The sequence below is a fragment of the Fundulus heteroclitus genome, chromosome 20 (genome assembly GCF_011125445.2).
Source record: "Fundulus heteroclitus isolate FHET01 chromosome 20, MU-UCD_Fhet_4.1, whole genome shotgun sequence".
In the NCBI taxonomy this organism is placed as follows: Eukaryota; Metazoa; Chordata; class Actinopteri; order Cyprinodontiformes; family Fundulidae; genus Fundulus; species Fundulus heteroclitus.
Genome location: NC_046380.1, coordinates 4,035,891 through 4,063,520, shown reverse-complemented (window position 1 = coordinate 4,063,520; position 27,630 = coordinate 4,035,891). Strand labels below are relative to the sequence as shown.

The 27,630-nt window shown below is 41.5% G+C and overlaps 1 protein-coding gene across 2 annotated transcripts; it reads right to left on the bottom strand.

Moving 5' to 3' along the window:
* Positions 1–116: 116 nt before the first annotated feature.
* Positions 117–26,743, bottom strand: LOC105920319 (protein SSUH2 homolog). 2 transcript variants are annotated; one of them, XM_036152015.1, is made up of 15 exons: positions 26,696–26,743; positions 25,804–25,821; positions 25,591–25,703; positions 25,036–25,280; positions 16,324–16,419; positions 13,960–14,050; positions 13,752–13,881; positions 13,310–13,370; positions 11,118–11,242; positions 10,969–11,031; positions 9,886–9,965; positions 7,183–7,275; positions 6,981–7,086; positions 6,608–6,715; positions 117–5,371 (listed from the first exon to the last, which is right to left on the bottom strand). In XM_036152015.1, the coding sequence occupies exons 4-15, from the start codon at positions 25,271–25,273 to the stop codon at positions 5,237–5,239; spliced, it is 1,326 nt and encodes a 441-aa protein (XP_036007908.1). In that variant the 5' UTR covers positions 25,274–25,280; positions 25,591–25,703; positions 25,804–25,821; positions 26,696–26,743; the 3' UTR covers positions 117–5,236. The 2 variants fall into 2 exon arrangements, with proteins under 2 accessions (XP_036007908.1, XP_036007907.1); XM_036152014.1 differs by lacking the exons at positions 25,036–25,280; positions 25,591–25,703; positions 25,804–25,821; positions 26,696–26,743 and adding an exon at positions 23,152–23,255.
* Positions 26,744–27,630: the final 887 nt, after the last annotated feature.

The following is a 27,630-nucleotide window of genomic DNA, read 5'->3' as shown; positions in this document are numbered from 1 at the left end:
AAAAGAAAACTGGCTTAACTAAGATGCTAATGAAACGTGTGTCCTCATTGATCGTCAGACAAAAACATTTTTTAACCAAGAGGTTTCTACAAATTAGAATAAAACAACAGATGATCTGTATGGATGTAGAAAATATAGTTTAATTTGTCTTACAGTCAAATATATAACAGTATAAGCTTATGATTTTGTTACCCTTAACAATTTTTCACATGAAAATAAGTGCTTAAACAAACAATAAAACACATCAAGGCTGTTTTGTTCTCATAAACCAGGAGAAATGTAACAATTGAACTTCATATTTGTCTTTAACAACAATTTCTTTTACAGTCAGAGACGATGGTTTGCAAACCAGTAAAGCTTTGCTTTCTTCTCACGGCGGGTCAATGAAAGAACAAGAGGTATAAAACAGGAGCATATTTCCTTTAAACGAGGTGTAGAGAGGATGGACCCAGATACCACAGAGTGAAAAAATTAAGATGAAATACAAAAGGAAGAAGTTGAGAAAAGGGGTCAGTTCAGCTGATTTCAGAGTAGGAGAGTTAGAAATTCATTAACGTTAAACTGTAACTACAGTTCCCGCCTGAAGTTTAAATCCGGCCATCTTGGCCATGAAGGTTATATTAATGGTGAGATTTTAAGGATGTTTTTACATCACCTGAAAGCAAAATACTGAATATGGAGAACCGAGGCTCCAGACCTGCACTGAACTGGGAACTGCAGCAACATCAATGTCTCTGTCCACAGTGAAGGCACTTTGACATCAACCATCTTTAAGCTGTCAGCAAGAACAAGCAAAAGGGCTTCTGGAGAAAAGCCTACCGTCTGTATGGACACATTCCTCCAGGTGAGGAGGAATGTGCCCATACAGCAGTCAGTCAAATCTGTCCAAACTGTAAAGCATGGTGGTGGTAGCATCATCTCTGGTACTGTTGCACTAATTAAAGACGAATGCATGAAGGAGGACAACCTATAAATTCTTCAGCTTCATCTCAGATGATTGAGATGTTAGATGGTCCATTGGAACAAAAGATCCCAAACAGAACCTAAGATTCTGGAATGGACCATTCACTTCAACTCTCCCAAGAACACCCACCCAGAATGACGCCAGATGGACCGTGGTCCAGTCAACCTGCTAATGGACATTTAACCAAATGTCAGTGTATGCATAATTCTGACCCTGCATTGATTAGAGAAGATCAGCTATAAATTAAATCATCAAATTACTATGAATAAATTAACCCAATTTTTTTTGGAATATCAGATTGAACAAATGACTAAAAACCCAAAATCAATTTTATGTTCCTGCTGATGACGAGTGGACGCGAACTTCAGAGTTAAACTGGATAAAAGAACCTGTAAACTTTCTGCAAACTGCAGTAAAACACAAAAAAAGTTGAGAAAAGTAGAACCTAATGTGTTTTAACAACTGACTTCAGCTCAGGGTTTACCGAAATATATGCAACATTGAAATATTCAACCGTTTAACATATAAATGTAAATACTGTAGAAACTTGTTTTTTTCTGCATCACTGAGTGGCCTAATAAACCCTGAGTAATGTGAGATAACAAACCAGCTGTGGAAATGAGCCCATCAGCTCAGAGACACAAGACTCTCATCTGAAAACGTTATGAAATAAAATATATTTACAACTAAATGCTACAAACAAGCTAACGTTGTTTTACACTAACTGTAATAAGGAGAACAGGACCCACTCTCAAGAACTTGTACCAGAACCTAAAACAACAGTTACATTGTTATGAACATGGACAGACCAAAGAGTCGAATCTAAGGGGACCTGGCCCCAGCCAGCCCTGACTGTCCTAGTCAAAGCCTGACTTTGACGCTGACACTAATGATGTAAGAAACTGGCTTCATAATTAGACTGAAATACAAAAGGATATTCTTTTATTTTGTCCAGAAAATAGTTCAGTCAAAGATTGCTGCATGTTTACAATAAATAAACTGCTTATAAATAAAGGAAGCGTGACGCATGTCACGCAAGTTTTCTATCATCTATGAATTTAAGGAAATCACAGCCAGCCAATCAGGGCTTCGGTTTTCTCTCTATGCCTCTGCTCAAGTGAAACTGAAGCCTAACTCTGTGACATTTAAATAAAAATCACAACCTTCCCTACTTCAGCAACTCACCAGCTTCAGCTCCTGCCTTCAAAAAATGGTTGAACATGTACTGAGAGACTTGGAATGAAAGATTCAAAGAGAAGCTTTAATCCAGCAATTCAGGTTAAAAGAGGTCGTCTAGACCAGGAGTCAGGAACCTTTACATCCTTAAGAGCTGTTTTTGCCTTTAATCCAGCTCAACAAAATTAGCCACCAAATCAACATGTCTCTTGGAAACAAAATTGTTTGTTTTTATAACCCCTGCAATAGAATGCTACTTGTTTACTTTTTTAAATCAAAAGGACAATTCTATTTTAGTTTTTTTGGTTAATTACATTTTCTTCACTGGAACTTTTATAGAAAATTATGTCAAAAAAACATGTAGTTTGCAACTGATGGGGCTTGAAATGGCACGTGATTATGCAATGCATTGTGGGATGTGGTTGCCATCTTCTGGGGCATTGTCTTTTGTTTACATTGCTGATTCGGATGCCGCGCTGTGAGAAATAGAGATGCAAAGTGCTTAAAAAATTAACCGTACTAAAGAGAAAGGTGATGGACTGTACCGAGACAAGCACGACCCGGTTCTGAAGGTTTGTTATCTTTAAAAAATCTCCAGGATCTGTGGGATTGATCTACATGAGCATGATAAATGGATAAAGGATTTACATGACCTGCTGCCGCTGTCCACTGTTGTTCGCAGAAGCTGAGCTTGCTTTCTATCTCGTCAATTAAGTTAGTTTTTATACCAGCAAATAATTCAGAAATGTTCACAAACAAAGCAGCTTTGGGTGGGTTCAGGATCTCTGAATTTTTCATCTTAAAAGGAGAAAACTCATTATTTTAACAAAATACATAAACAAAACACCTTCACCTTACAATGCTCCTCCTCCATTCCGGTGTCTGCCAGACAAATTTGTTTAAAATTATTTTAAGCCTGGCATCTAATCAGCATTTATGTTGGAAATATTTAGCGGTTTATTCTTAATTTATTAAAGAAGCAGGGAATTTTCCCAAAGGGTCTCCTTTACTTTCACTTTGCTTGCTACCCTTAGCGGGCTAGGCTATCGCTAGCAGGCTAGCACTGGCAGCCAGCTAAAAGCTCTGTGTGAAACAGCTTAACAAGCTTCGAGAAACACACATGCTGCTATGCCGGGTAAATGCCTCTTGTTGCGCTAAACTTACTTACTCCATCATGTTTTACTGAAATTGGGGACATTTCTGGGTTAGGGTACGTCTGGTCATCCTAGCGCTAGCAGCCTGCTAAGCTCTGTGTTAGACAGCACGACAAGCTTTGACTTAAACTAACCAGTCTGAAAATGCCCTGAACACACACATGTATGGATATGGTGCTAAAAGTGAAGTTTGGTCGTCTCATGGCTGCTATCCAGAGTCCATTCGGCATTTATGTGTTAGTTCAGAGACTTAAGCTCCTTGGCTTTGATTCCAAGCTGATACACTTAAAAATCTTAAACCATCATTCTTTTCCCAAAGCGATTGCGTTGAACGAGTGAGACAGTTAATGTCACAGCATGTTTGCACCATGTTTCTAACTTTTGAAAACCAGAAAACAAAGACTGCGTTGAGGATGAAGGCTGTAAACAGAAGCCCGTTTCATGATTCCCAGGTATCCCACAATGCAGTGCGGTTGTTACATCACCCTTTTAAGCTCCATTGATGAGCAATTTCATAAAAACAAATATTCCTTATAGTATTAATATCATTCTTTGTGGAAATTTGATGCCTATATTGAATGAAAAAAAACTTGGAACAATGGAGACTAAATTACCTTTCCATTTTTTAAAACATTGCTCAGTTGTTTAGCGATTTTGCCAAAGTTATTAAGGTCCATAGTGGAGGCTCTGAAGAGCCACATGTGACTCCGGAGCCAGGGGCGAAAGACTGCTGGTCTAGACACTTTAATATGTTTTATAATCATAGATAGATACAGAACATCTTGACTGATAAATTATAAAATAAACTTTTTTTTAAATAAATGTAGCACAGTTTAATTACTTTCCATCTGGAATATAATAAAATGTGTTTTTTAATTTAGTTATGGGGAATATTTATATGTGAATGGATTAACTTTCTTTGATCTGAGGCATAATGAGATAAACAGATCATTATGTTTAAAACCAATTTATCTGCTGGTGTTACCTCAGGCTTCCAGTAGGGGGAGGAATAATTGCATAATGAGGTCCTGGTTCTGTTCTGCTTCTTGCTCCATCTGACCCAAACTGACCCCCTAAGTTAAAAAGGAAACTGGAGAAGATGTTCAGGAACAATTCAGGAACCACCAAGGCTCCAAATCTGCTTCTACTGGTTCTGTTCAGGTTGATCTGAATAATTTCTTCGTATAGAAATATAACCCCAATTCCAATGACGTTGTGTAAAATACAAACAGAACCCCATGATAACAAATCCTTTTCAATCAATATTCAATTTAATACACAACAAAAACCAGATGTTTAATGTTCCTTGTGAGATGATCCAATAAGGTGTTTTGAGCATTCCTCAATTCTCTCAGCTCTACTGAAAGGTGTTGCAGGCATCAAATTCAAAATAAGTGAATAATTGCAACAACAAAACAACAAACAAAAAAAAAACCCATAAAGTTTACATTACATCTCTTTTTTGTGTATTAATTTGAATAGAGGCTGAACAGGATTGCAAATCATTGTGTTCTGTTATTATTTGTTATACACAACATCCTAACGTCGTTGGAAACAGGATTGTAATTTCACTGTTGCCACTAAACAAACCCAGAATTAGATTTTCTTTTAAAATTTGAGGAAACATTTTTCATCCTATCAGCACAAAGTTTTATGCTGGGTGTCGTGAGCAAATTTTCACGTTTTAAAGAACTGACGAACAGAACCGGAGATCAGTTTCCAGGTTCTTCTTCCTCAGTTATTACCCTGTAGGTACAACATGATCGCAGCGTTTAATCTGGAGCGTTTCATTGGTTCAGTGAAGACAGGTCGCTTGATGAAGCCAAAGACTTGCATGTCTGTAACTTTTAAGAGCAAACGCCTTAAACACAAAATAGCTGCATATACAGTGGTGGGTGTGTGGTGATATGGGTATATACTGTACGTTGATGCCACGGTTAGCTTATAAAATGGTGCAGGCGGTGGGATATTTGGAGGTAAACACTTTGTTCTCCGTCCCGTACACGAAGAAGCTGTAGTCCTTCCCGCTGTACGAGTAGAAAGCGTGAGTGAGGGGCACCAGCTCGATGGTCTGACGCTGTGGAAAGACAGACGCAGGTCATCAACTCTCAGCTTTTTAAAAGACAACATAAACCACAGCGTGCTGGGAGACCCGGATGAAGGAGAAAGCCTCTTCTCTCTAGAAACAAGATGGCGGCTGAGGTCAGCAGAGCTGCACCTGGAGGAAGGACCAGACCTCTGGATAGAGAAGACCCCAGTAGAGATGTTGGACCATGATGGACTGAACCATGGTGGACTGAACCATGATGGACTGAACCATGATGGACTGAACTATGGTGGACAGAACCATGATGGACTGAACCATGATGGACAGAACCATGGTGAACTGAACCATGATGGACAGAACCATGATGGACAGAACTATGGTGGACAGAACCATGATGGACTGAACCATGGTGAACAGAACCATGGTGGACAGAACCATGGTGGACTGAACCATGGTGGACTGAACCATGGTGGATAGAACCATGGTGGATAGAACCATGGTGGACAGAACCATGGTGGACTGAACCATGGTGGACTGAACCATGGTGGACTGAACCATGATGGATAGAACCATGGTGGACAGAACCATGGTGGACTGAACCATGGTGGACTGAACCATGGTGGACTGAATCATGGTGGACTGAACCATGATGGACTGAACCATGATGGACTGAACTATGGTGGACTGAACCATGATGGACTGAACCATGGTGGACAGAACCATGGTGGATTGAACCATGTCTGGAGACCAAACCACAGCACAGCAGACTGTGAAGCCCGGTGGAGATGACGATCTGTGCTTGACCTACAGCCACGGGACCTGGGCAGCTTGCAGCCATTGAGAGGACCATGAACTCTGTTTACCAACGTATTCTAGAGTCCAACATTGGTCCATTTGTCCCACAGCAGAATCTTGGTCCAAACTGGGTCACCAACAGAACCGTGATACCTAAATCAGCAACTAATGTAGAACGGAAGGGCTGGGGTGCTGTAATGGCCTAGTCAAAGTTCACAACTCAACCTGACTGAAATGCTGTGGTGGAGGAACTTCTATGAACAGAACCAACGTTGGAGATAAGAGTGAGAGTTCCTCCACAAATATGTGAGAGGCGAGAGATGTCAGAAACAGAACCACGGCTGAAGGAGGTTCTGCGACCTGTAGGGCCAGGCAGTGGTCTTAGTTTTTCTGGAGACTGGACAACTCAGAGACTCATGCGGAGAATGGAAGGACCCGATGTCCTGGAGATGTCTGAATGCGGTTCTGTACCTGCTGGAGGATGCGGCTTGTGGATGTGAAGCGGTAAAGGTGCTCGTTGATCAGCTTCGTTGAGATGTCGCAGATCTCCTGATCAGGGAAACCTTGGATGGGATAAACCTGGCAGGACACGAAGGGTAAAAAACGAGGACGTTTAACAGTTTCCTCTTTTTTAACTGAACCCCTAAACTCTGATGGGTCCTGTCACATGACCATTGCTCGCCACAAAACTTTATTTACTGAGACAAAACGACTGATTTTAGTTCAGTTCTTGTAGGAAACTCTTTAATGTAGTGATCGGTGTTAGTGCACGGTAAAGTTCTGACGACACAGTTAGGAGCTGGTGGATCCGATTCATGCTAAATGGAAAAGGGTTTGGGTTTACCAGCACATTCTCGTCGATGAAGAACGGATCTCCTGACACTTTCTCAAATTTCTTGTCTGGAAAGTCCGGCTGCCGGTCCGGGATGAAGTTACTGACGTTGTTCTTCCTACAGACACGCCATGAACAGACAGGAACAGTGAAGCATGGACGGATCAGAACCCATTCAGAGACAGAAGTGTGTGTGCCTGACTAACTAACACACCATGTGACTGTGAGCTGGATGAAGTGCAGCAGGTTCTGGGCACCGTGACAAACGGAGCAGGTCTTGTAGCCGTCTCCACGGCAGCTCAAACACCTGGAGGCCAGAAGCAGAGACAACAAGTCACGGCAGAACGAAACCCAACATGGCAGAAGAAAGGAGAGCCGAGAAATCATCCTGTTTGGGTGGAAACTCTGAGGCTCTGCTGGTTATTCCAACACTGTGAGTAAAGCCTCTGATCATCGATGCAATAATACCTGATTGATCCAAAAAGGAATTTAAACAGTGTTATGATTCAAACTATGCAAGTTTCTTCCCAGAGTTGTTGTAGGTGCTGACGCCTTCAGGCAGGAAGGATCTCCTGTAGAGGTCTGCCTTACAGCGGCTCTGGAGAAGCTTCTGGCTGAAGACACAGTCTGATGAAGAGGATGCTCAGGATTGTCCATCATGTTCTTAGTTTTATAAAGAATCCTTCTTCGTACAATCATCTGCGGAGGTTCTGGTGGAGTCCCTAGAACAGAACCAGCCCTCTTTATAGAGGTCGACCGATAATTTGGGCTGATAGTTGTGACGTTTTTCCTGTATCGGCATCGGCTGATATCTGCATCCGTTCGCTGATCCATTATTGAGGAAACCCACGTCTGATCTCCAGCTGGCGAGCTGCCACCGCGGTTCGCATTCGTTCCCATGGAGAATCATGTATGTACAGGAAAACAATCACTACACGTACAGCCTAGGGCTGGACGATAATTCAATAACAATATATATCGATCGGTAGGCATATATCAGTTTTCCTTACTTTTGCATTTTAGCCATGTAGGTTAATATTACATCATTACATCCTCTCAGCCAATCACAACGCAGACCCAGGAACCTCCATCATCCCTTCAAAGAGTTCAGAGATCACGCGATTCTTTTTAGTTTTTTAAAAACTTGTAGGTTTGGGAAAAAGTTGGTAGAATAAAGGGTTGAGTTTCAATTCAGTTTGTGTGTCTGCATCTAAAAACAGGTTGCTAAGCAACAGCATAAAATGGCCAGGGCTGCTCTTAAAATATATGTTTTGAATTTGTTGATAATTATCGATATCTATCAATATGATTTCTACATTATCAATATGCTCTTTCTTCTATGTCGTCCAACCCTAGTAAAGCCTCTAACTTTAAATAATGTCCATACACTGAAGCTCTTTTCTCGCTGTGACACGTTCATTAATGCAAACAAAGCGCCGCCATAAGAGTTGTGATGCAGGTTTTTTCACTAATTGTTGAAATTAGCTGGTTTAAATGCAAGTTTTGAGATTTGTGTGACATCTGTTACCATTGTGTAATTTTTATCGTGTAAACGGAGGAAGCAAAAGCAATATTGGCTTCAAGAACTGCCACCAAAACATCGGCAGCACGTATCGGTTTGACTGAAAAAACCTGCATCAGCCGATCTCTGGTTTCCATTCAAGATTAGTTAAATGTATCCACACCGTGCCACCAAGCGGTCCAGCAACTCCCTGGATTTTAGCTTCTTGTCCACCTTTGATCCACCCAACACCTGCAGAGTCATCTGAATATTTCTGTAGATGACAGGAATCTGTCTTTTACTGGAAGTCTGAGATGAGTGAAAAGCCACGGTGAGAGTCCGTCCACATGTTCAGAGGCTCAACCTTTCACCGTTGGGTTAAAATGTATTCGGATTAAATAATTGGATTATACCGTTTATATGGGCACGCGATCAATTAATCCGATCATAATAATAGTGTGTTTATATGCAGCTGGGTTTATTCAGAATAGAACCACTCTGACATAGGCAGTTATCAAATTATCCTATAAAAAAACACAGAAGAATAACTACAACTACAAAAAATAGTAAACAAAGCCATATATGAGTTTGTTTGTCTTCCTAGGCTGGACTTGAACGATGTTCTAATTAAGGTTGAAACGTTACAGATTAATTGAACAATTTTGAGCTCTTTTCTTTTTTAGAACACAAAGGTTTTATCGGGATGCCCGACAGTTTTGCTTCCCGACGTATTTCCTCGCTTCAACAACACGGAAATACGTCACGTTTACGTCGGACGCACATGAGCACTCGGGTCAGTTTGCCACATTCGGAAAAACTCGAGCCTGACAAGCGTTTATATGAACGTTGATCAGATTATCAATCGATTAATCCAATCATCAAATTCCGATTGGTAAATTCCATGTAAACGTAGCTAGTGTCTCAAAGGCATGGCCACCATCCTGCAGCGACGTTCCTCTTCACCACCTGGACCATCTGCCGTCTCTCTTTGTCGTGGTGTGATCTTGTGTAGCAACCAAGCCCAGCCCGTCCAGCTAGAGTCTCAAAGACATGCCATGCCTCAGCCTGTTCCACTGCCCCCAGCACCTTAACGTTTCTACCAGTTCTGGGTCTCTGTAAAGCGGTGCCTCCCTGTTTCTGGTAATGTTGAACTCTAAGACCCGTAACAGGAAGCTGCAGCTCGCTGGTGCGCCCATAACGATGCTATGTTGTTCATGCTCTTTGGGAGGCCCAGCCACCTCCGCAGGTACCGGCTGATGTTGCAGATTTAAGGCGACGTTCACAAAATCCCACCTACAGCATCTTCTTGTAGATCTTCTGGACCTCATGAACACACCTAAAACCCCGCTTTACAATAGCTGAAGGTAAATTCAATTCTAAATAAGATTGACAAGATATAAAAAAAAGGACCTTCACCTCTTGCGACCTCGACCATGACAGGATGTGCAGCGTTTCTTTCTTGTCCGACCGTGACCGTGGCAGAAAGTGCAACGCTTCTGAGAAACCAGAGGAGAGCAGCAGTTAGATACGACTGTCCCGTTTTCAGCTCTGTGATGTGAACAGAACCTCCTGCCCAGACCACCACAAGTTCTGTAGGTTCTGATGGACCAAACCAACATTAGGACTGCAGTCTGCTGGTCTGAAATCAGCTCATTACCTTCACATATCTGAGCCTTTAGCTGAGAAACAACTGCCTTACGCCTTTCTTTGTTTCTACGCTGATTGAAAAGTATTCATACCGCTGGCAGATAACTGTAGTTTTTTTAAATTGACCAACATGTGAATTTTGGGGCTGATTAGGGTGATGGCAAAGGAGCCTTCCAACCCCAATTATGCCAAAAACATAGGTTTTACCAGCAATCATTGAGAATGGTGTTTTTATATATATATATATATATATATATATATATATATATATATATATATATATATATATATATATATATATATATATATATATATATATATATATATATATATATATATATATATATATGTGCCTTCAAGTGCTCAGAGTATTATGAGCCTAATTATTCAAAAAGTAGGTCATGCTTTACTATCAAACTTCTTCAGTGCAGACAGAGCGTTTGCATGGTGTTGAATGAGTTGAAGTTAATGTTGGGTTATTGATGTAATATCTGGGCAGTAGATGGTTAAAATCAGAGGTGTGGTATACATGTGTTAGATCTTTAATACTCATATTGTCAAACTTTCCTAAATATTTAAAGACGTCTGTAACAGCCTAGCTTATCTGGAGATCAAGATAACACGTAGAAAGGCGATGCTGGACGGTTATTTAGTGAAGGTAGCGCGTGTCTTTGTGCACCACTGCAACACAACAATAATAATGGGACAGAGGAATGAGTGCCTGATGAACGTTGTATGAACTTCTGAACGTTTGCAGATTAACTTTCTGTCACAGAACTGAATCAGAACCCTCATCTCCCTCCTGATTGCTCTTCAGTAGTAAACGGCCGTCCGTTAAAGGCTCCGTCTCACCATGCCTCGGCCGAAGCAGCCGGCGCAGCGGGTCCTTCCGCAGCCATGGCACTTGTGGCACACCTGAAACACAAACACACCTGGCTGTTACAGGGCGACGGCTAATCCAGGGAGTGGGCTGAGCTGGGATCACAACAAAGAAGCCCAACCTTCACGAACGACGAGTGCGGCACCCGGATCTTCTCCACCTTGTCAGAGTACATCTGAGGCAACGACACCGGGATGTCCCACGGTGGAGGACTCATGCCGTACTGAGGACCATCCACCGTCTGACCTGTTTAAAACGATGAACACAGAAACGGTTCTTCTTCTGGTTTCTGTGTCCAGACGAGCTCTGAGTTAAATCAGCCACATGGTCAAAGCAGAACTGCAAAAACGGAACCAGAAATAAGTAAAATGTTCTTAAAATTAGTGTATTTGTCCTTGATTTGTGCAGGTAAGTAACATGATTTGCCAACGGAATAAGAATTTTGCACTTAAAATAGGAATAATTCATCTCAATCATCTTATTTCAAGTGCAGGATGTCTAATTATCTTATTTTGGGGGTAAAAATACTCATTCCATTGGCAGATAATCTTATTTACCTACTCAAATCAAGGATAAATACACTAACTTTAAGAACATTTTACTTATTTTTAGATCCGTTTTTGCAGTGAGGTCCCCATAACGTCTATCAGCCTGGACCTTAGAACCCACTTTACCTCGTCTCAGCTTCTTCTCTGAGCACCTGTCAGGGGTTTCCATGAAGACTTACAGGTGCTTGCTTTGTCTAAGGGAAGTATTTAGCTTTTTCTCTAAATCCTCTGACGGTCTATCCGGGGGACGCCAGGCTGACAACAGGCTGGATGCTCTTGTTCACCTGGAGCACTGATCCATCAGACCAGGTCCTCACTGTGTGCTGGTCCATCCTCCATGTTTCTGAGCCCAGAGAAGCTGAGACCATTTCTGGAAAAGGTCCAAACTGGACAAAGTAATTCCTGCTCTATGTGGTCCCACCAGCTGATGATGGTTCTTGATGCATCTGAAATCATGGTTGTCCATCTCAGGCTGCTTCCTGTAACTCCTGCAGGTTTCTTAAATAGTTTCATCCTATTCTGTCCTGCAGAGGCTCCATTCTGCACAATCGTTTTCTCAGGAACGTAGTTTTTGATTGGATCCTGGATTTTCTCACAAATCTGTAATCAGGAGATCCTCTAAACACGTTTGCTCTTCAGAGGCTCTTTCGGTATTTCAAGAATTAAACTTTTGAACTAGTTTTGAATGACGTTTTACATCGTGAACCACTAGTCTCCACCCCTGCTGAACGTGTTCCAGTCTGAGACGATTGGATGGGTTCATATTTACAGATAAGTTCAGACGATGAAAAGTATTTTTTTGTACTTTATGTTGTTAATACTGACATAAAACTCAAAGAAGTTGTGAGAATATTTTTTTTTAGATCCAAACTAATGTTTTCCTGTCACAGACACGGAGAATAAAATCTGGACAGATCATGAAAACGAGTAATTATGTTATCACATTAAGATTTAGGCTCTTTAATCATGGAGAGGCTTGTTTCTATAAAGGATCTGCAAAAAGAGCCTCTACAGTCTGTTATGGAGAGCGTGATTTCTTCGGCCATCATCATGTGGAGCAGCAGAATCAGAACCAGGGAGTTCAACAAGCTGACAAAGGAAGCTGGTTCTGTTCTGGGGACTCATCTAGAACCTCTGGAGATAATTGTACAAAGAAGAAGACAGACAACCCTGAGCTTTCTCTTTTAGAGACAGTAATACAACACCACAGTGTCTTCACACTGCAAAAAGGGAACTACAATTAGTAAGATTTTCTTGAATTTAGTGTATTTCTCCTATATTTGAGCAGGTAAATAAGACTATTTGCCAATGGAATAAGATTTTTGCACTTAAAATAAGAACAGTTCATCTCCGTCATCCTATTTCAAGTGCAGGGTATGTAATTATCTTATTTTAGGGGTCCAAATACTCATTCCAGTGGCACATAATCGTATTTACTTGCTCAAATCAAGGATACATGCACCAATTTTAAGAAAATTTTACTTACCTTTAGTTCCCTTTTTGCAGTGCAGATCTACTGTAACACAACCGCCACCATCCTCCACAGCCATCAGCATTTGCAACACTTAGAAGTAGCGCCTCTAAATGTCCAAGTTTCTTCAAAGCACTATTGAACAGAACTGAATTTAATTGAACACTTTAGTTTAAAACTGAACCCTTGAATGTCTCCCAACAATCCCATCAGCCCCGGCTGTTCTGAACCGGCTGCTGGCATCAGATCCAGTTTGACAGCAGATCTACTCTTAGTATTGCTGTGAAGGTTTACCGTTGTAGGGCTCAAACTGCCAGGCGCTGGTTCTGGTCTCGGTGTAGGTCTCCAGTCGATACTGCAGAAGGACGAGGAGAAAACAGAAAACAGAAGCAAAAGTTTATTGAAATGAGTGCATTTGTCCTTGATTTGAGCAGATAAGTAAGATTATGTCAATGGATTGAGTAGTTTTACCCTTAAAAATAAGATAATTAGATATACTGCATTTGAAATAAGATAACAGAGATGAGTTAATCCTATTTTAAGTGCAGAAATGTTATTCTATTGGCAGATAATCTTACTCATCTATGCAAATCCGCTCATTTCAAGAAAATTTTCCTTTTAGTTCATTTTTGCAGTGTAATGCACCGTCCTATGAACCCTTTTACAGTGCTTGATGCCTGATGCATGATGCTGAACTTTGCTGTCGTGTTACTGGATTAAAAAGATGAGCTCGAACCCTGTAAACCGTGACAGGTTTGAGATCTTTGAACGTGAGGTTCCTGGCCGGTTTGGAGCTGTACTTCCATTTGGACGCCACAAACTTTAGCAGAGCCTCTCGGGCCACGTCCTCCGACACTGACGGGACTCTACAGAGGAACAGAACAACGTTTCAACCTTCCATCTCATTCAGAGCTCTTATCAGACACACACTGGTTTGACTTTACCTGATGGTGGGGACTGAAGTGCTCCTGTTGAGTTCGGGTTGGGGGTTATAGGCGGGAGGCGGGGGGTACAGCGGCTCGTCATCCTCTGGAGCTGCAGGTCAATACAGGAAAACAGGGAAGCTGACAGTCTCAGAGAGATATAGAAGGAGTGTTCAGGTCATATGTCAGCACCGCCGCCATGTTGTGAGGGGCATTATTGCTGAAACACATGCAGAACAGTCATGTTCCACAGGTTTCATCTTCCATTTGCCTCAGAACGTAAAACTAACAGTTTACGTCATCTCCGACTTTTTCTGTTCCAGTTATCCTATTGTTAGGGAAAAACATGGGTGGTCGCACAAACAATATTCCTAAAGGTGCATATTTTTATTTGTTTATACAGTCAGTAGCTCAATCTGGTGGCATACAAAGTTTTTATGAAAGATCGTCACGTCCTGCTGGTGTATTAGTTGTTATTTTGGTGTTTTATGCTTTGTTTTTTTGCTCAGTTTGTTAGTAAACAAAGCCTTTTGTGTTTATTTACAATATTAACGGAAGTACATACTGCGCATTGAAACTAGGAACACGGAAGCGGCTAACGGCTATTAGCATCTCCCAGCGAAACAAAGAAGAAAAGTCCAAGGTCCAGTAAAAATAACACAAATAAATATGATTCCTAGAGGTAAAAGCCTGGAATGTCTCTGGGAATCCAGTCTGAACGTTGGTGTTCACTGAAGCGGACGCTAAACCTGCCGAGGCTCAGATGTGACGCAGAGTTGACTGACGTAAGTAAATGTTCTGATATGAGGCTCTTAAAGTTGCTGTAGATCGTTTATTTAATTAATAACGGTCTTCATCACGCTGAGCTGCAGCTTTACTGAGAGACATTGCAGAGGATCAGGCTCAGTCCTCCATTATCTAATGCTGATTAATTAATTAAGCAAACTGGCATTATGATTGTTCTGCGATACTGTCACTAGATGGCGCCATGTCTGTTTATATCTGCTAATCGCGCCTGAGTGGGAATTCTTTTTCGGCTCAAAAAGGACAAACAAAACATTATCAAGATGGATACTTGGTGTATATAATCTGATTTTATCATGATCAAACAGTTTTTGGTCCTTTTTGTATAAGCAAATTATGTGGCTACATAGCTTTAAACGTATAAATACAGCCAACCTGAGCCTACGAATGTGTTTTAAAGTAACATTTTACGGCAAAATCTTTGTAATTTTTAAAGCAGTGCTGAGCTGTTCAACATGAAATATTTAACAACAATAGGTGGTCACATGTTTAGCCACTATGCCCACCGCTGTTAAAACAAAAAAATGACCATAACACTGTTCTACGCTCTATTTTGTGCATATAAACAACACCGAAACATCCCGTCTAATTAAAGTAATATGCATACGACTAACTAAATATTACTTAGACAATTATGGCCGTTCCAGTTGAAATTTCCGACTTGGAATTAGGAAATTCCGACTACTGAGGACAAATAGAACGCAGCATGAGGTCCAGATGGGAGACCCAGAGTTCTGTTGTAATACAGCGAGGCGCTTCTGTTTCATATTCATGCAGCAATTCACTCAAAACTCAACACTGTAGAAAATTTCTCTCAAAGCAACAGAGGAGCCGACTTTACAGGCTCAGCCCGACAGGTAGGGACCCGTTTAAGATGAACTGACCCTAAAACCACCTAAGATGTGGGTAACATCCCTGCTGTTGTCTCGCTCTCTCTCCCCCTGCAGCAGCAGCAGCAGTCCCTTCTTGCTGCTCGCGTCACTTTGACATAAGCTCCAGGGTTAAACACTCGTTCTGGACTTTTATCCATTATTACGTTCATGGTCTGTTTTAGACCAGAACCCACTGTCCAAACAGATTTGTTCTGCTTTCCAAGAGGAATGTGCCACTCACAATATGGCTCCATGGGGCAACAGAGCCAGGACTCGTGTTGCTCGGAAATCCCGGCTCCCAATCAGAAAAATCAACTGTAACGGCCGCTATAGTTGGACCGGAGAAACCTTTTAAGGCCGATTGTTGGACCCAACATGGCAGCTCCTTTTATCACCAACAGGAAGCTGTGATGAAAACATGTTTATTGTGCAGGACACAGTTATAAGAGTGTGTCTAAAATCAATGTTACATGTAGCAGCTGCATCTCTGAGCCGAAGAAATTAAAGGTGGTGCTTATATGTAGAACATACAGCTTTAAAGGATGTTTATAAGAGGTACTACAGACCATCGCCATGTTGGAACCCAAACCTTTAGTTTTTTTGTCTTTATTTTGGAATCTCGGCTTCTCAGACTGGAACGCTGTTCACTCGGGTTTACGGGTTCCCAGCTCCGGTTTTCATTTTCAAGGACAAATGGAATGAGACTCACCTCCTCCTTTATGGCCCTGGTATCCATGTATGTCCTCCAGCCAGCCAGGAGGGGGCGCCGATGGTCCCTCTTCAGGTATGTTTGGATCAAACGTGTCTGAAACACAAAACGATGATGATGGGTTACCTTTTAGGCATTCTCCTTCTCAGGGCTTTCTGAACCGGGTCACCCACAGGACAACAAACCCGAACCCAGCAGCTGGTTTACATGTGGATGGTAGAATCAAGAGAGCCCAGAGGTTCCCATGGCCTAGTCAAAGTCCAGACCTCAGCCTGATGGAACAGCTGGGGCGGGACCTTCTGTTGAGGTAATGATGGAAAAGAAGAGCGCAGGTATCGGGCCGGTTTCACTGGTTCGCTTCAAACACAATCAAGTGGCTGAAGTTTTCTCCCCCTGCTGAGCACTGCCGGTCAGCTGGCTGGGAGAAGGCCACCATGTTTTCTGACCAATGTTTGGAGAAACAGGGGGAGTCATGAAGAGGAAATAAAACTTTAATTAAGACAACACTGTTTTAAAACAGCAGCAGTGATTTGCCTGAAGCTGAGGACTACCAGAACCGCCTCCTACACTGCAAAAACAGAACTATAAAATAAGTAAAACTGTCTTTAAATTAGTGCATTTATCCTTGATTTGAGCAGGTAAATAAGATAATTTGCCAATGGAATGAGTATTTTGACCCCTAAGATGAGATAATTAGATATACTGCACTTGAAATAAGATGGAGATGAGTTGTTCCTCTTTTAAGTGCAAAAACCTTACTTCATTGGCAAATAATCTTATTTACCTGCTCACATCAAGGATAAATGCACTCATTTAAACATTCTTTTAGTTAATTTTTGTTCCGTTTTTGCAGTGTAGCTGATAATTCCATACCAGCACCATCTGCTGCTTGCTGGAAATGAGCGGCAGAGGGAACTGGGATTGAATTTCAGCAGAATGTCTTAATAGTTGCATTTTTAGAATCTTTTATTCGACAGATCCATAATCATCCTGACGTCTCTCAGTCTGTCTGCCTCCAGAGTAACAAATCACATTTCAGGATCAAATTTCCTGGGTTTTAAGTCTTTTTTAGCCCATTTATAAACGTATTCTCTGACTGGCTGGAGGGAGGATGGATGTTCCTGGTGCCTCCCGGCTGTGGAGCTGCTGAATATCTTAAAACATGAAGCATTTGTCTCCTCAGTGAGGTGAGGGAATAAACGAAACACTGAGCTGGAAACCCAGCTGATGAAGCATCAGAGTGCCAAAACGATACAGATGTTCATCTCCAGGCGTCTAAATAAAAGAAGATCAGATCTATGCAGATGTTTCCTCAGAGTTAAATGTCTGGGCTTTAAATTTGATTTAATGATGGATTTGAGTCACACCAGGAAATGTCAAGCGATCATTTATTTTCCACAAAAATAAAATCTTTAGATCATTAATGACAAATAATTTCTATGCTGGAGATGCATTTTATCTGAAACAATCTTTAAACCTGCGATTAAAACTGAAGCTGAGAACCAAAGTTAATGTGATTATTCCCTAATTTGAATAAAAAATGCAATGTCAGATTCTGCGTCAAAATGTGCACATTTATTAGAATAATGGAAACATTTTAATGGTGTCATAACTGCATAGAGAGGCTTTTTCTTGCTGAATATTAGTTCTGGGTGCAGTTAGACCCGTTCTATCAGAACTTCTTTACAACCGCAGTCTGAAGGAAAAATCAGAAATCTCTATTTAAAATGACAAAGCTGTGGATCCACAGAACTCCTGGAGAACCAGGACCAGTTCAGAGGAGAAACATCTGGACCGGGTCAAGCTGCACGCCATCATCTTTACCGCTAACCGATCTGGATTAGCTCTGATCGTTTAATCCGGTTCTACACACCAGGACCGTTCAGCTGGACCAACACAAACACCAGGGATCCGTTTTCTTCACCCGCTGGCAGATAAAAATACCCGCGGAGCCAGGGGGCTGAAGGCACGTTGTAAACAATACCTCTGGCTGAGGGCTAAAAATACCGGCGGGAAGGTGTTTCCCCGCGGAGATCTGGGCCCAGACGGACGGAGAGTCAGAACCGCATGAGGGAAGGAAGGAGGGAGAGATGGAGTCATTAGCAGAAAATATGAAACAATCAGGGAGGGAGCGTGAGAACAAAGACGACTTGATTACAGGAGCCGGACAACAAATCCTGAAAGCTCCTGGTACACGGAGAACTCCATGCAGATCCTGTAAAGGTCAAACATCAGCTAGGCTGTGTGTGCCGGGCTGCTTGTCCCGAATGTCTCTGTGTCGGCAGGCAATCGACAGGCGGACCCGCCTCTGCCAACAGCCGTAGACCCTGGATGGACACGTTTAGATGGTGGGCCTAGTGATGCAGCTGTCTGCAACATAATCAGCTTTATGCCTGAGAACCAGCCTGAACATGCAGCCAGAGATCAGAGCAGATTCATGAGTTAGAACGGCCTAGTCAAAGTCCAGACCAAAACTCAACTGAGAATCTGTGCTGAGACCTGAAAACTAATGTTTATGATTGCTCTTCATCCAATCTGAAAGAGATTGAGCTGTTCTGGAAAAAAGAAAGTTGACGTTTAAAGACGGTGGAGAGAAACCGCAGAAGACTTGCAGCCGGTGGTGGTTTTCCAGTGCTGACTCAGAGGCGAAGGCACGCCGCACTTTTCAGATTTATGTTTGTGCAAAATGTTAAGAAACGTTCCGATAATGAGCTGCGTTGTGTTGGTTTGGCAAAAACCCAACAACACCATAAAGGTGTTCTAGGTTCTAGCAGCACCTGACAGCAGAGTTAACGAGCCTTTTAACGGCAGATGTGAATAATTAACAAAAATCTCACATAACAGAAGCAAACCAGGATTCTCCTGCTGGGATAAACAACCCCTAATCTGATGCATTTCCTGTTGGTATATTTATAAATAATGGATTTCTCTAAAGTGTTCTGCTTTTAACTGATTTCACTCAAACTGAAGGGATCGTAGGGAGATATAATTAAGAGTTTTCGGATGGAGTCAGATTCTGCAGAGACAGAACCGGTCCAGACCCGTCTGAAGTTTGCTGGAGAGCCGATAGATGATCCAGGAGAGGACCGGCAGAACATCATGAGGTCAGATGAAACCAAACCAGAACGTTTTGGCACAAACTCAACTCGACGTGTTTCAGGAAGAATTCAGTTCAATTCAATTTTATTTCTTTTGCGCCAATTCATGAAACATGTCATCTTAAGGCACTTTCCAAAATCAAACTCCATCAGATCCTCCAGGTTGGTGAGAAAGTTTCCTCTCTAAGGAAACCCAGCAGGTTGCATCAAGTCTCTCCAAGCAGCATTCACTCCTCCTGAAAGAGCGTAGAGCCACAGTGGACAGTCGTCTGCATGAATGTTGAAATCACCCACTATAATAACCTTGTCAGTGTTTAACACCAAACCAGATAAGAAGTCTGACAACTCATCCAAAAACTGACTGTAAGGGCCTGGTGAACGATACAAAACAACAAACAGAAGAGGTTTTATTGCTTTGCAGTTTGGATGAGGGAAACTGAGGGTTAAATGTTCAAAAGAACTGTAGTTATTAATTGGCCTGGGACTAATTAATAAATCAGACTGAAAGATGGTTGCCACTCCTCCTCCTCTTCCCACAGGTCTGGGAATGTGGAAATTTGAATAATTAGAGGGGGTTGACTCATTTATACTAACGTAGTCCTTTTGTAGACAAAATAAATCAATCTGTTTATCAGAAATCAATTAATTAACTAACAAAGTCTTTGGAGGGAGATATATTATATTATATTTAATAGACCACATTTAATTGTTTTATTTTTTGTTCAAGGTGAGCCGTATTGATTGAATGATGACATGCGGCTAAACATGTCATCACTGGTCAAATCAGGCAGGGGACCAGAGAAAATTACCGAGTCCGATATTGTTTTAGCAAACTCACACACCGAAGCAACACCAACTTTAGTGACCTCCGATCGGCGTGACCGGGTGTCATTACCGCCAGCGTGAATAACAATCTAACTGTATTTACGCTTATCCTTAGCCAGCAGTTTCAGGTAAGATTCTATGTTGCCCGTTCTGGCCCCTGGCAGGCATTTAACTATGGTCCCTGGTGTCTCTAGTGCCACGTTTCTGACTATGGAGCTGCCAATAATCAGGGTCGGCTTCTCAGCGGGTGTGTCGCTGAGTGGGGAAAATTTGTTAGAAACGCAGACGGGTTGGTGGTGACCTGGGGGCTGAAATCTAGAGCTATGCTTCCTACGAACTGTCACCCAGCCGGCCTGCTTACCCGGCTGCTGCTGCTGGAGGACCACTACGTGAAGTTAATCTCTGTGGCTCTGCGCTAGCTAAGGGGCTATCAGCTGGTCTTTCAACAGCACGGAGCCGGGTCTCCAATTCTGACACCCTCGCCTCCAAAGCTACAAAAACACTACATTTATTACAAGTACCATTATCACTAAAGGAGTCAGAGGAATAACTAAACATCTGAGAGCTGGAGAGAGGGGGAATGATGGATGGATAGGGGAGAAAGCTATTGCGAGACTAGGCTAGGCTAAGCTAACCTAGGCTAGCGACCTCTTACCACGGGGAGAACAGCAAACCTTGTGAAACACGAGGAGTTCCCAAACGTGAAGTGCAGCAACAGAGAATGTTTTAAAAGTGCTTATGTGTTTGGAACAGATAGATGTTACAGCAAAGAGATTAAAGATAAAAACGAGAGTCTGGAACACCAATTCCACAAGCCACGCCGCAGCAACAGGAAGTGACACAATACACCTTACCGCGTATTGTGTAAGAAGAATGCTGAGTTGTATCTAAAGAACAGCATAGCTACATGAAACATGAAGCTTTGGGCCTGTTTTTCTGCAAAGGGGGACAGGACGACTGATCCGTGTCAAAAGAAGAATGAACGGGACATTTTAACCAGTCCAAGCATTGAAGATGGACCATTGTTGGGTCTTCCAGCAGGACAATGATCCCAAACGCACGTTTGATGGAGGAGTGGCTCCGTAAAAAGCATTTCCAGGTCCCGGAGAGGAATAGTCCAGTCTCCAGAACTAAACCCCAGAGAAAGTTTGTAGAGGGAGTTTAAAGTCTGTGTTACCCAGCAACAGCCCCAGAACATCACTGCTCTGGAGGAATGGAGCAAAACAGCAGCTATAGGGGTGCAAACCCACTGAAGACTTACAGTTTGGCCTCTGGCACTGACAACAAAGGTTATGCTACAAAGTACTGAGGTGAACTCTGGTTATTGACCAATAATTTCACACCAGGATTTAAAGATACATTGTTTTTAAAAAATATCATTGTGATTTCCTGATTTTTTTCTTTAATTTGCTTCTCATAGCTGAAGTGAACCTGTGATGAAGATTACAGAGCTCTGGTCTTTCTGAGTAGGAGAACTTGACTGAACACCTTTTAGCCGCTCGGCATCAGGCCGTTCACCGCCGCGTTACGCAACCTTTCCTTTTAGCAGCACTGAAGCAGCCGGGATCTGAGGAGGACGGCGACTGTTGAAGCTTCGCTGGTGGAAATCTTTCCTGTTCCTGCTAGTCGGACGACGTCAGCTGCTCGTCCAGGATGTCAGAGAACAATCTGAAACGTGGACTCGTCAGACCACAGCACACGTTTCTGCTTAGGCTCAGTCTATCTCAGATGCTTAAATCTTTGCAGGGTGGACTTTCAACTTGTAGACGCAGCGACGAACTGTGTTCACTGAAAATGGTTCTTGAAGCGTACCTGAGCCCACCTGGTAACACCATTTACAGAACAGTGTCAGTTTTTAATGCAGTCGTTTCTCGGCCTGGCCGCTTTCATGCCGACATTTCTCCAGATTCTCTGGAGATTGTTCTATATTATGGGCTGTAGGTGATGAAGTGGTTCTTAACCAGACGGACCACTGGGCCCAATCAGGTGGTTCTGAGCATTCCTCAACGGTCCCAGCTTAATAGGAAAGTGTTGCAGACATCACATTCAAAAGGAATAAATATTTAAACAAAAACAAACATCAGTTTTGACATTTAATAACTTCACTGCAAAAACAGAACAAAAATAAGTAAATTTTCTTTAATGTCTTTGGTCTTGATTTGAGCAGATAAATATAATCTGCCTATGGAAGAAGATTTTAGGGGTCATAATATTCCTTCCATTGGCAGATAATCTTATATTTATCTGCTCTAATCAAGCACAAATACACTAATTTCAAGAAAAATTGACTTATTTTTAGTTCACTGTTTGCAGTTTTGTCATTTATGGTTTATTTAGTTGAATAACTGTTGAACAGGTTTTACAAATCATGATTTTCTGTTTTTATTTAGGTTTTACACAAAGTCCCACCTTCATTGGAACTGGGGTGGTGTTAGTTTATTATTTATTAGTGTATTTATAAATGACGCTTCGACATCTTTTAGTGACTTATTTAATTATTGTGCATTTATCATAACTCCTTACATAATAAACAGCATTTATTAACCCGTTATACTGTCAGAACAAACCAGAGTTAAAACCTTCAGTGATGTAAGTCAGACAGGATGCTGAAAGCAGAACATTTATTCTACTGGTTCTTTAACTCTGCAGAACCAGAACCTCTGTGGACTTTGATTCTGCTCTCCGCTGCTTTCAGATAAACTCGCAAAGGTTCTGCTGCTGAGTCGCTTTCGTTTTTAAGGAAACTTTTTCCCAGCAGAGAATAATCAGCGTAACCGGACTAAATGTTCTGACCCAGTTAAGTTCGGGAGAGCAAAAAACGGCAACAGAGAAGATTGTTGGAAACTTCAAACCTAAAAATTTATTCTCAGAATAAAAAAAAATAAATAATTTTAAAGTCACTCACCGGGATCTTCGTCCTTTGGGTCCATTTTTTAAACGGACCTGCCCAGAACCCAAATAAACCTCCGCGAACTTAGAAAACAACAAGAGGTAAAGCTGTGCAGTTACACCCAATATCCGGTCAGGACTTTCACAATAAAGCTCCGCGAGAGCGGCGCAGACGTCACAATAAAAGAAAATCGCTTCAATGGGCTACGTCAAGTTTATTTGTATAACACATTTCCCTAATAATAATAATAATAATAATAATAATAATAATAATAATAATAATAATAATACTAATAATAATACTAACAATAATATTAACTAAGACTTAGACTAACTGTCATTTTGTATGTACAGAGTGCATACATACGAAATTTCATTGCATACAGCTTATGACAATGTAATGCGATTGCAATTGGAATAAAAATAGCATTACAATATAAAGTGCAGCAGTGATAAGAATGTAACAGTTTTTTAAAAAAAGTGTGCAGAAGAATGTTCAACCACGTTTATAGTGCAAAAATAATAGTGCAAAAAAGGCATGAATTTGAATAGTTCAGTAATAATAGTAATAAAAGTAATGATAATACCACCACTACTACTACTTATAATAATAATAATGCTGATATATTGTGGCTATTTACTTGCTGTCATGTTAATATGTAGAATAAAACAATGATTTTATTTGAATTATTCGTCCTTCAACTGAGAAGAAAACCCCCTTAAACTATAAAAATTGTGATGAGTAGGCCTAATTAACAGGGTTTATCATATGAACTGGTAAGAATAAATAAAAATGTATGGTAATAATCATGGCCTGAAAGTTTTTTCTTTGAGAAAATGCAAACTCCATGCCGGAAGATCCAGACTGACCTCCTTGCTGCAAGGCAACACTGCCACTAACTGCACCACCATGAGGAACCAACAAATGATCATTAATTCTGCGTTGACGCTATTTTGCCACAGGAGGGCGCACTGGTCTAAACTGTGGCGATCACCCCGAGGTGTGTTCACTGACACGATTCCCTGTGGGAAATCCAGGAAATGAAGCAGAAATAAAAAAACTCATCAGGTGAATATATTGTGGTGAGAAACCTTATTTCTTCTTTTAAGAGCTCTTGAAAACTCCGTGTTTCAGTTTACGGCAGGTATTCTGCCTCTGAGGGCCCCGGAGGGACTCCACAAGTCAGCTCTCTTTCAACTTTATGAGAAAACGGGCCCCTGGGGGCCAACAAAGGTTCCCCCGCTCTCACATATAAACCCACCAGGCTTGTTTTTCTGACACTTAAGGAGAGTTTTTGACTCTGAAATTATTGCGGTGACATTCAAGCATTTAAAGGCCCGGTGAGACGTGAAAAAAAGTCACTGCCGTTATGAAACTATGCTGAATGCAGTTAAAACACGAAACACCTCAGTGAATCCTGTGTATTCTGGCTTCTCTGTTATGTTTTCAATTCCAGATTAATCGTTGAGAAGGTTTAACTGGATTTTAGGAGAAATAAAAGCTCTCCTTGTTCTCCTGGTGGTGCCTTTAGAGCAGCTCAAAGTCAAAATTATAAAAAAGTAAACAAAAGTAAAAACTTGGAGCATATCCTGGCTCATAAACTGCATATGGGATTTTTAATTTTCTCCCAGATGTTATTGAAGGATTTGAAGGTGAAATCAGCTGCAGAATCTGACGCCTCACTAAACATTTACTGGTAAAACAAAAGCCTTATCGTTCCTGAATGAGATTGCTGTTATTTAGACAAGACAAAGTCCAGTAGATGTGCTCCTTGCTTCAAGTCATAATGTTAATCTGCATGTAAAAGAAATTAAACGGGTTAGGGACCTACATCCTTTGAACCCAGGCCCAGAGATCGTGAGCTTGGCATTTAATCGCTTCTGGTTCCTAGAAACCGACCTTTCTCTGGACCTGAGCTGGTCTTCACACCCAGACACAGAAGAAGGTCCACCAGAACCTGGACGTCTTGCTGCAACTCAAGAAGTCCAACCTTCCCCAGGAGCTTGTGCTCATCTTCTCCACTGCCAGTATTCAGGCCATCCTGTGTTCGTTCATCTGTGGGTGGTTCGGATCGTCCACAGAACAGGACCGGTCCAATCTGGTCTGCAGAGAGGATCAGAGTTGATCTCCCCTCCATCCAGGACCTGCAGAGGTCACAAACACAAACTATTTGGACCTTTACCTTCAGGTGGCGCTACAGAGCGCTGCTTGCTAAAACCAGACTCTGATGAACACCTGACAGTCTGATTAGATCAGCTACACTGCTGTCAAACGAAATAAAGCATATTTTCAGAATCACATCACATATAAAAGTGGATGCACTTAGACGTATGCCTCGTTCCTTTTTTTCTAGAACCAGACAATTGTGATCCTTTATTTTAATTCCTCTACATTTCTACCTAATGTCTGGATGCTGTGAGGGAGTGACACCAAACTTAGAATGTTGGCGCTCACAATCCTGGCTGATAAAGCTGATTCTGGTTTTGGGTCAGCTGACATTTTATTCCTGTTGGGACAGAATGGTTCCTCTCCACTGTGGCCCAGTGCTTGCCCAGGAGGAGGGATTGCTGCAACGAGACAACTTGAAGTAATCTGCTGGGTTTTCCTTAGATAATCAGCGTTTACTTGTATTCACAACAGACATCACCATAAAAGGAACTGAACCACCTGGAACTGGATTTGAGTCTGAATGAGGGGTGTCAAACTCATTTTGGTTGAGGGGCCGCATTCAGCTTAACCTGATCTCAAGAGGGCCACACGAGTAAACTCATTGCAAGATGAAATAGAACTAATAAATGTGGACTTGTTGATTTTTATATTAAATTAATTTCACTTTTACACAATATATTATGAATAACCTCAGCGTTTTTAAGAAAAGTATGTGCAATTTCAACAATACTTTTACTCAGTTAAACATTTACTTGTGCATTATGCATAAGAACTGATCACAGTGATTGGACAATGTTGAAAAACATTTATTCACATTTTTTTTGGAACTTAAAAACACTGTCCTACATGACAAAATACATCAAACAGATAAAAATTAAGAAATTATTTAAATTTTTCCACACCTGAAGCCTAATCTGCTAATTAAAACACAGTGCCCCTCGTGGACAATATAGGAACTGCATATTTTCAATTAAACAAAGTACATGGTTTTTTCAATAATTGTTTTATCATTCTCTTCCTTTTATCTCCCCTTTCTTTCACCTTTTCTCTTTCTTCTTGTTCTTCCTTTCCTCTCCTACTTTCCCACTGTAGTGTCCATATCATTTGAGATATTCCCCGCATGAATCATAATAAAACTATTCACATTCATAAATCAAGCGGAGCACTATGGCAAAAGCAGTACTGCTCCACTTGTGAAAGTCAAATCTGATGAGCTCTTTTTGGCATTAAAGATAACAATTCTTATTGGCACATTGCCAGACAGGACACTGGAACGAAAAAAAATATATATATTTATATTTTTTTAACAATGATAATGCATTTAGCCACAGGGCTGGACTAAATTGTTCGGCGGGCCGGATTCGGCCCGCGGGCCGTATGTTTGACACCCCTGAATCTTGTAAAATGCCTTCACTGAGTGGGTTTCATACACTGCTGCATAAAACACCCGCGCTGAGCAGCTAGAGCAACTCTGTTGGACTGACAGGAAAGATGAAAATAGTTTAAATATAAAGTAAACAGCCAATCTAACTTTAGTTATAAAGTACTTAAAACAAACAGAGCCTAACGTACTCTACGAGTAAAAGCAAAGTACTATCTAGCGAGGGCAAAGTGAGACAGGAGAATCCAGAACATGAGATAAAAGCTCTGGAAATCAACTCACACTCTGGCTTGCAGACAGTCTGGCGCTGCATGGCTGTGAGAGGCAGGCATTAACAGACAGAGACCCAGGTGAAGCTCATGCAGGCAATTAGGCTCAGCGCAGGTGAAGCTGCTCCACTGATTAACCGAGAGCAGCGGAGCAGAGCAGAAAGTGGAAAACAGCCAGACAGATCAACAAAAATAACAGAAAACAGAAAGATGCATGATAAATATAAACTGAAAATGGATCCTAGAAAAGACGGACAGCCAGAGAAATTAGCTTAGAACCGATGAAGTGTGTCCGACTGGTGTGAGATCATTAAAAGAGATGCTGCAACATTAACGGTATGATCGAAGACCCACAGACACAGAAATAAAATGTGTTACAGTAACCGAGCCATGTGTTCACAAAGGCCTGGACCACTGTCTCCACGTGCTTCTTCGTGAACATCGACTGTAACCTGGTCAGTCGCTGAATCTGAAAGCAGGAACTTAATGACAGCCTGTAAGCAGATTGTTCATTTTAAAACCAAGGCTTCAGAAACTAGTCAAACACAGGCCCTCTGATGTGCCACAATATCATTGCCTGAGTATCAGTTTGGTTAAGATTTAATAAAAATGAAAGCCATCTTCCCCTTGAGATCATTTAAACAATTCAGAAGGGTTCCGATGCAGTTCGTGTCA

Coding starts and splice junctions, on each gene's coding strand:
- LOC105920319 (XM_036152015.1), bottom strand. CDS start 25,273: ATGGAGGGGAGATCAACTCTGATCCTCTCTGCAGACCAGATTGGACCG. Junction 9,966..10,968: donor GCTGCTTCGGCCGAGGCATG/GTGAGACGGAGC, acceptor CTGGTTTCTCAG/AAGCGTTGCACTTTCTGCCA. Junction 7,276..9,885: donor CATGGTCGAGGTCGCAAGAG/GTGAAGGTCCTT, acceptor TCTGGCCTCCAG/GTGTTTGAGCTGCCGTGGAG.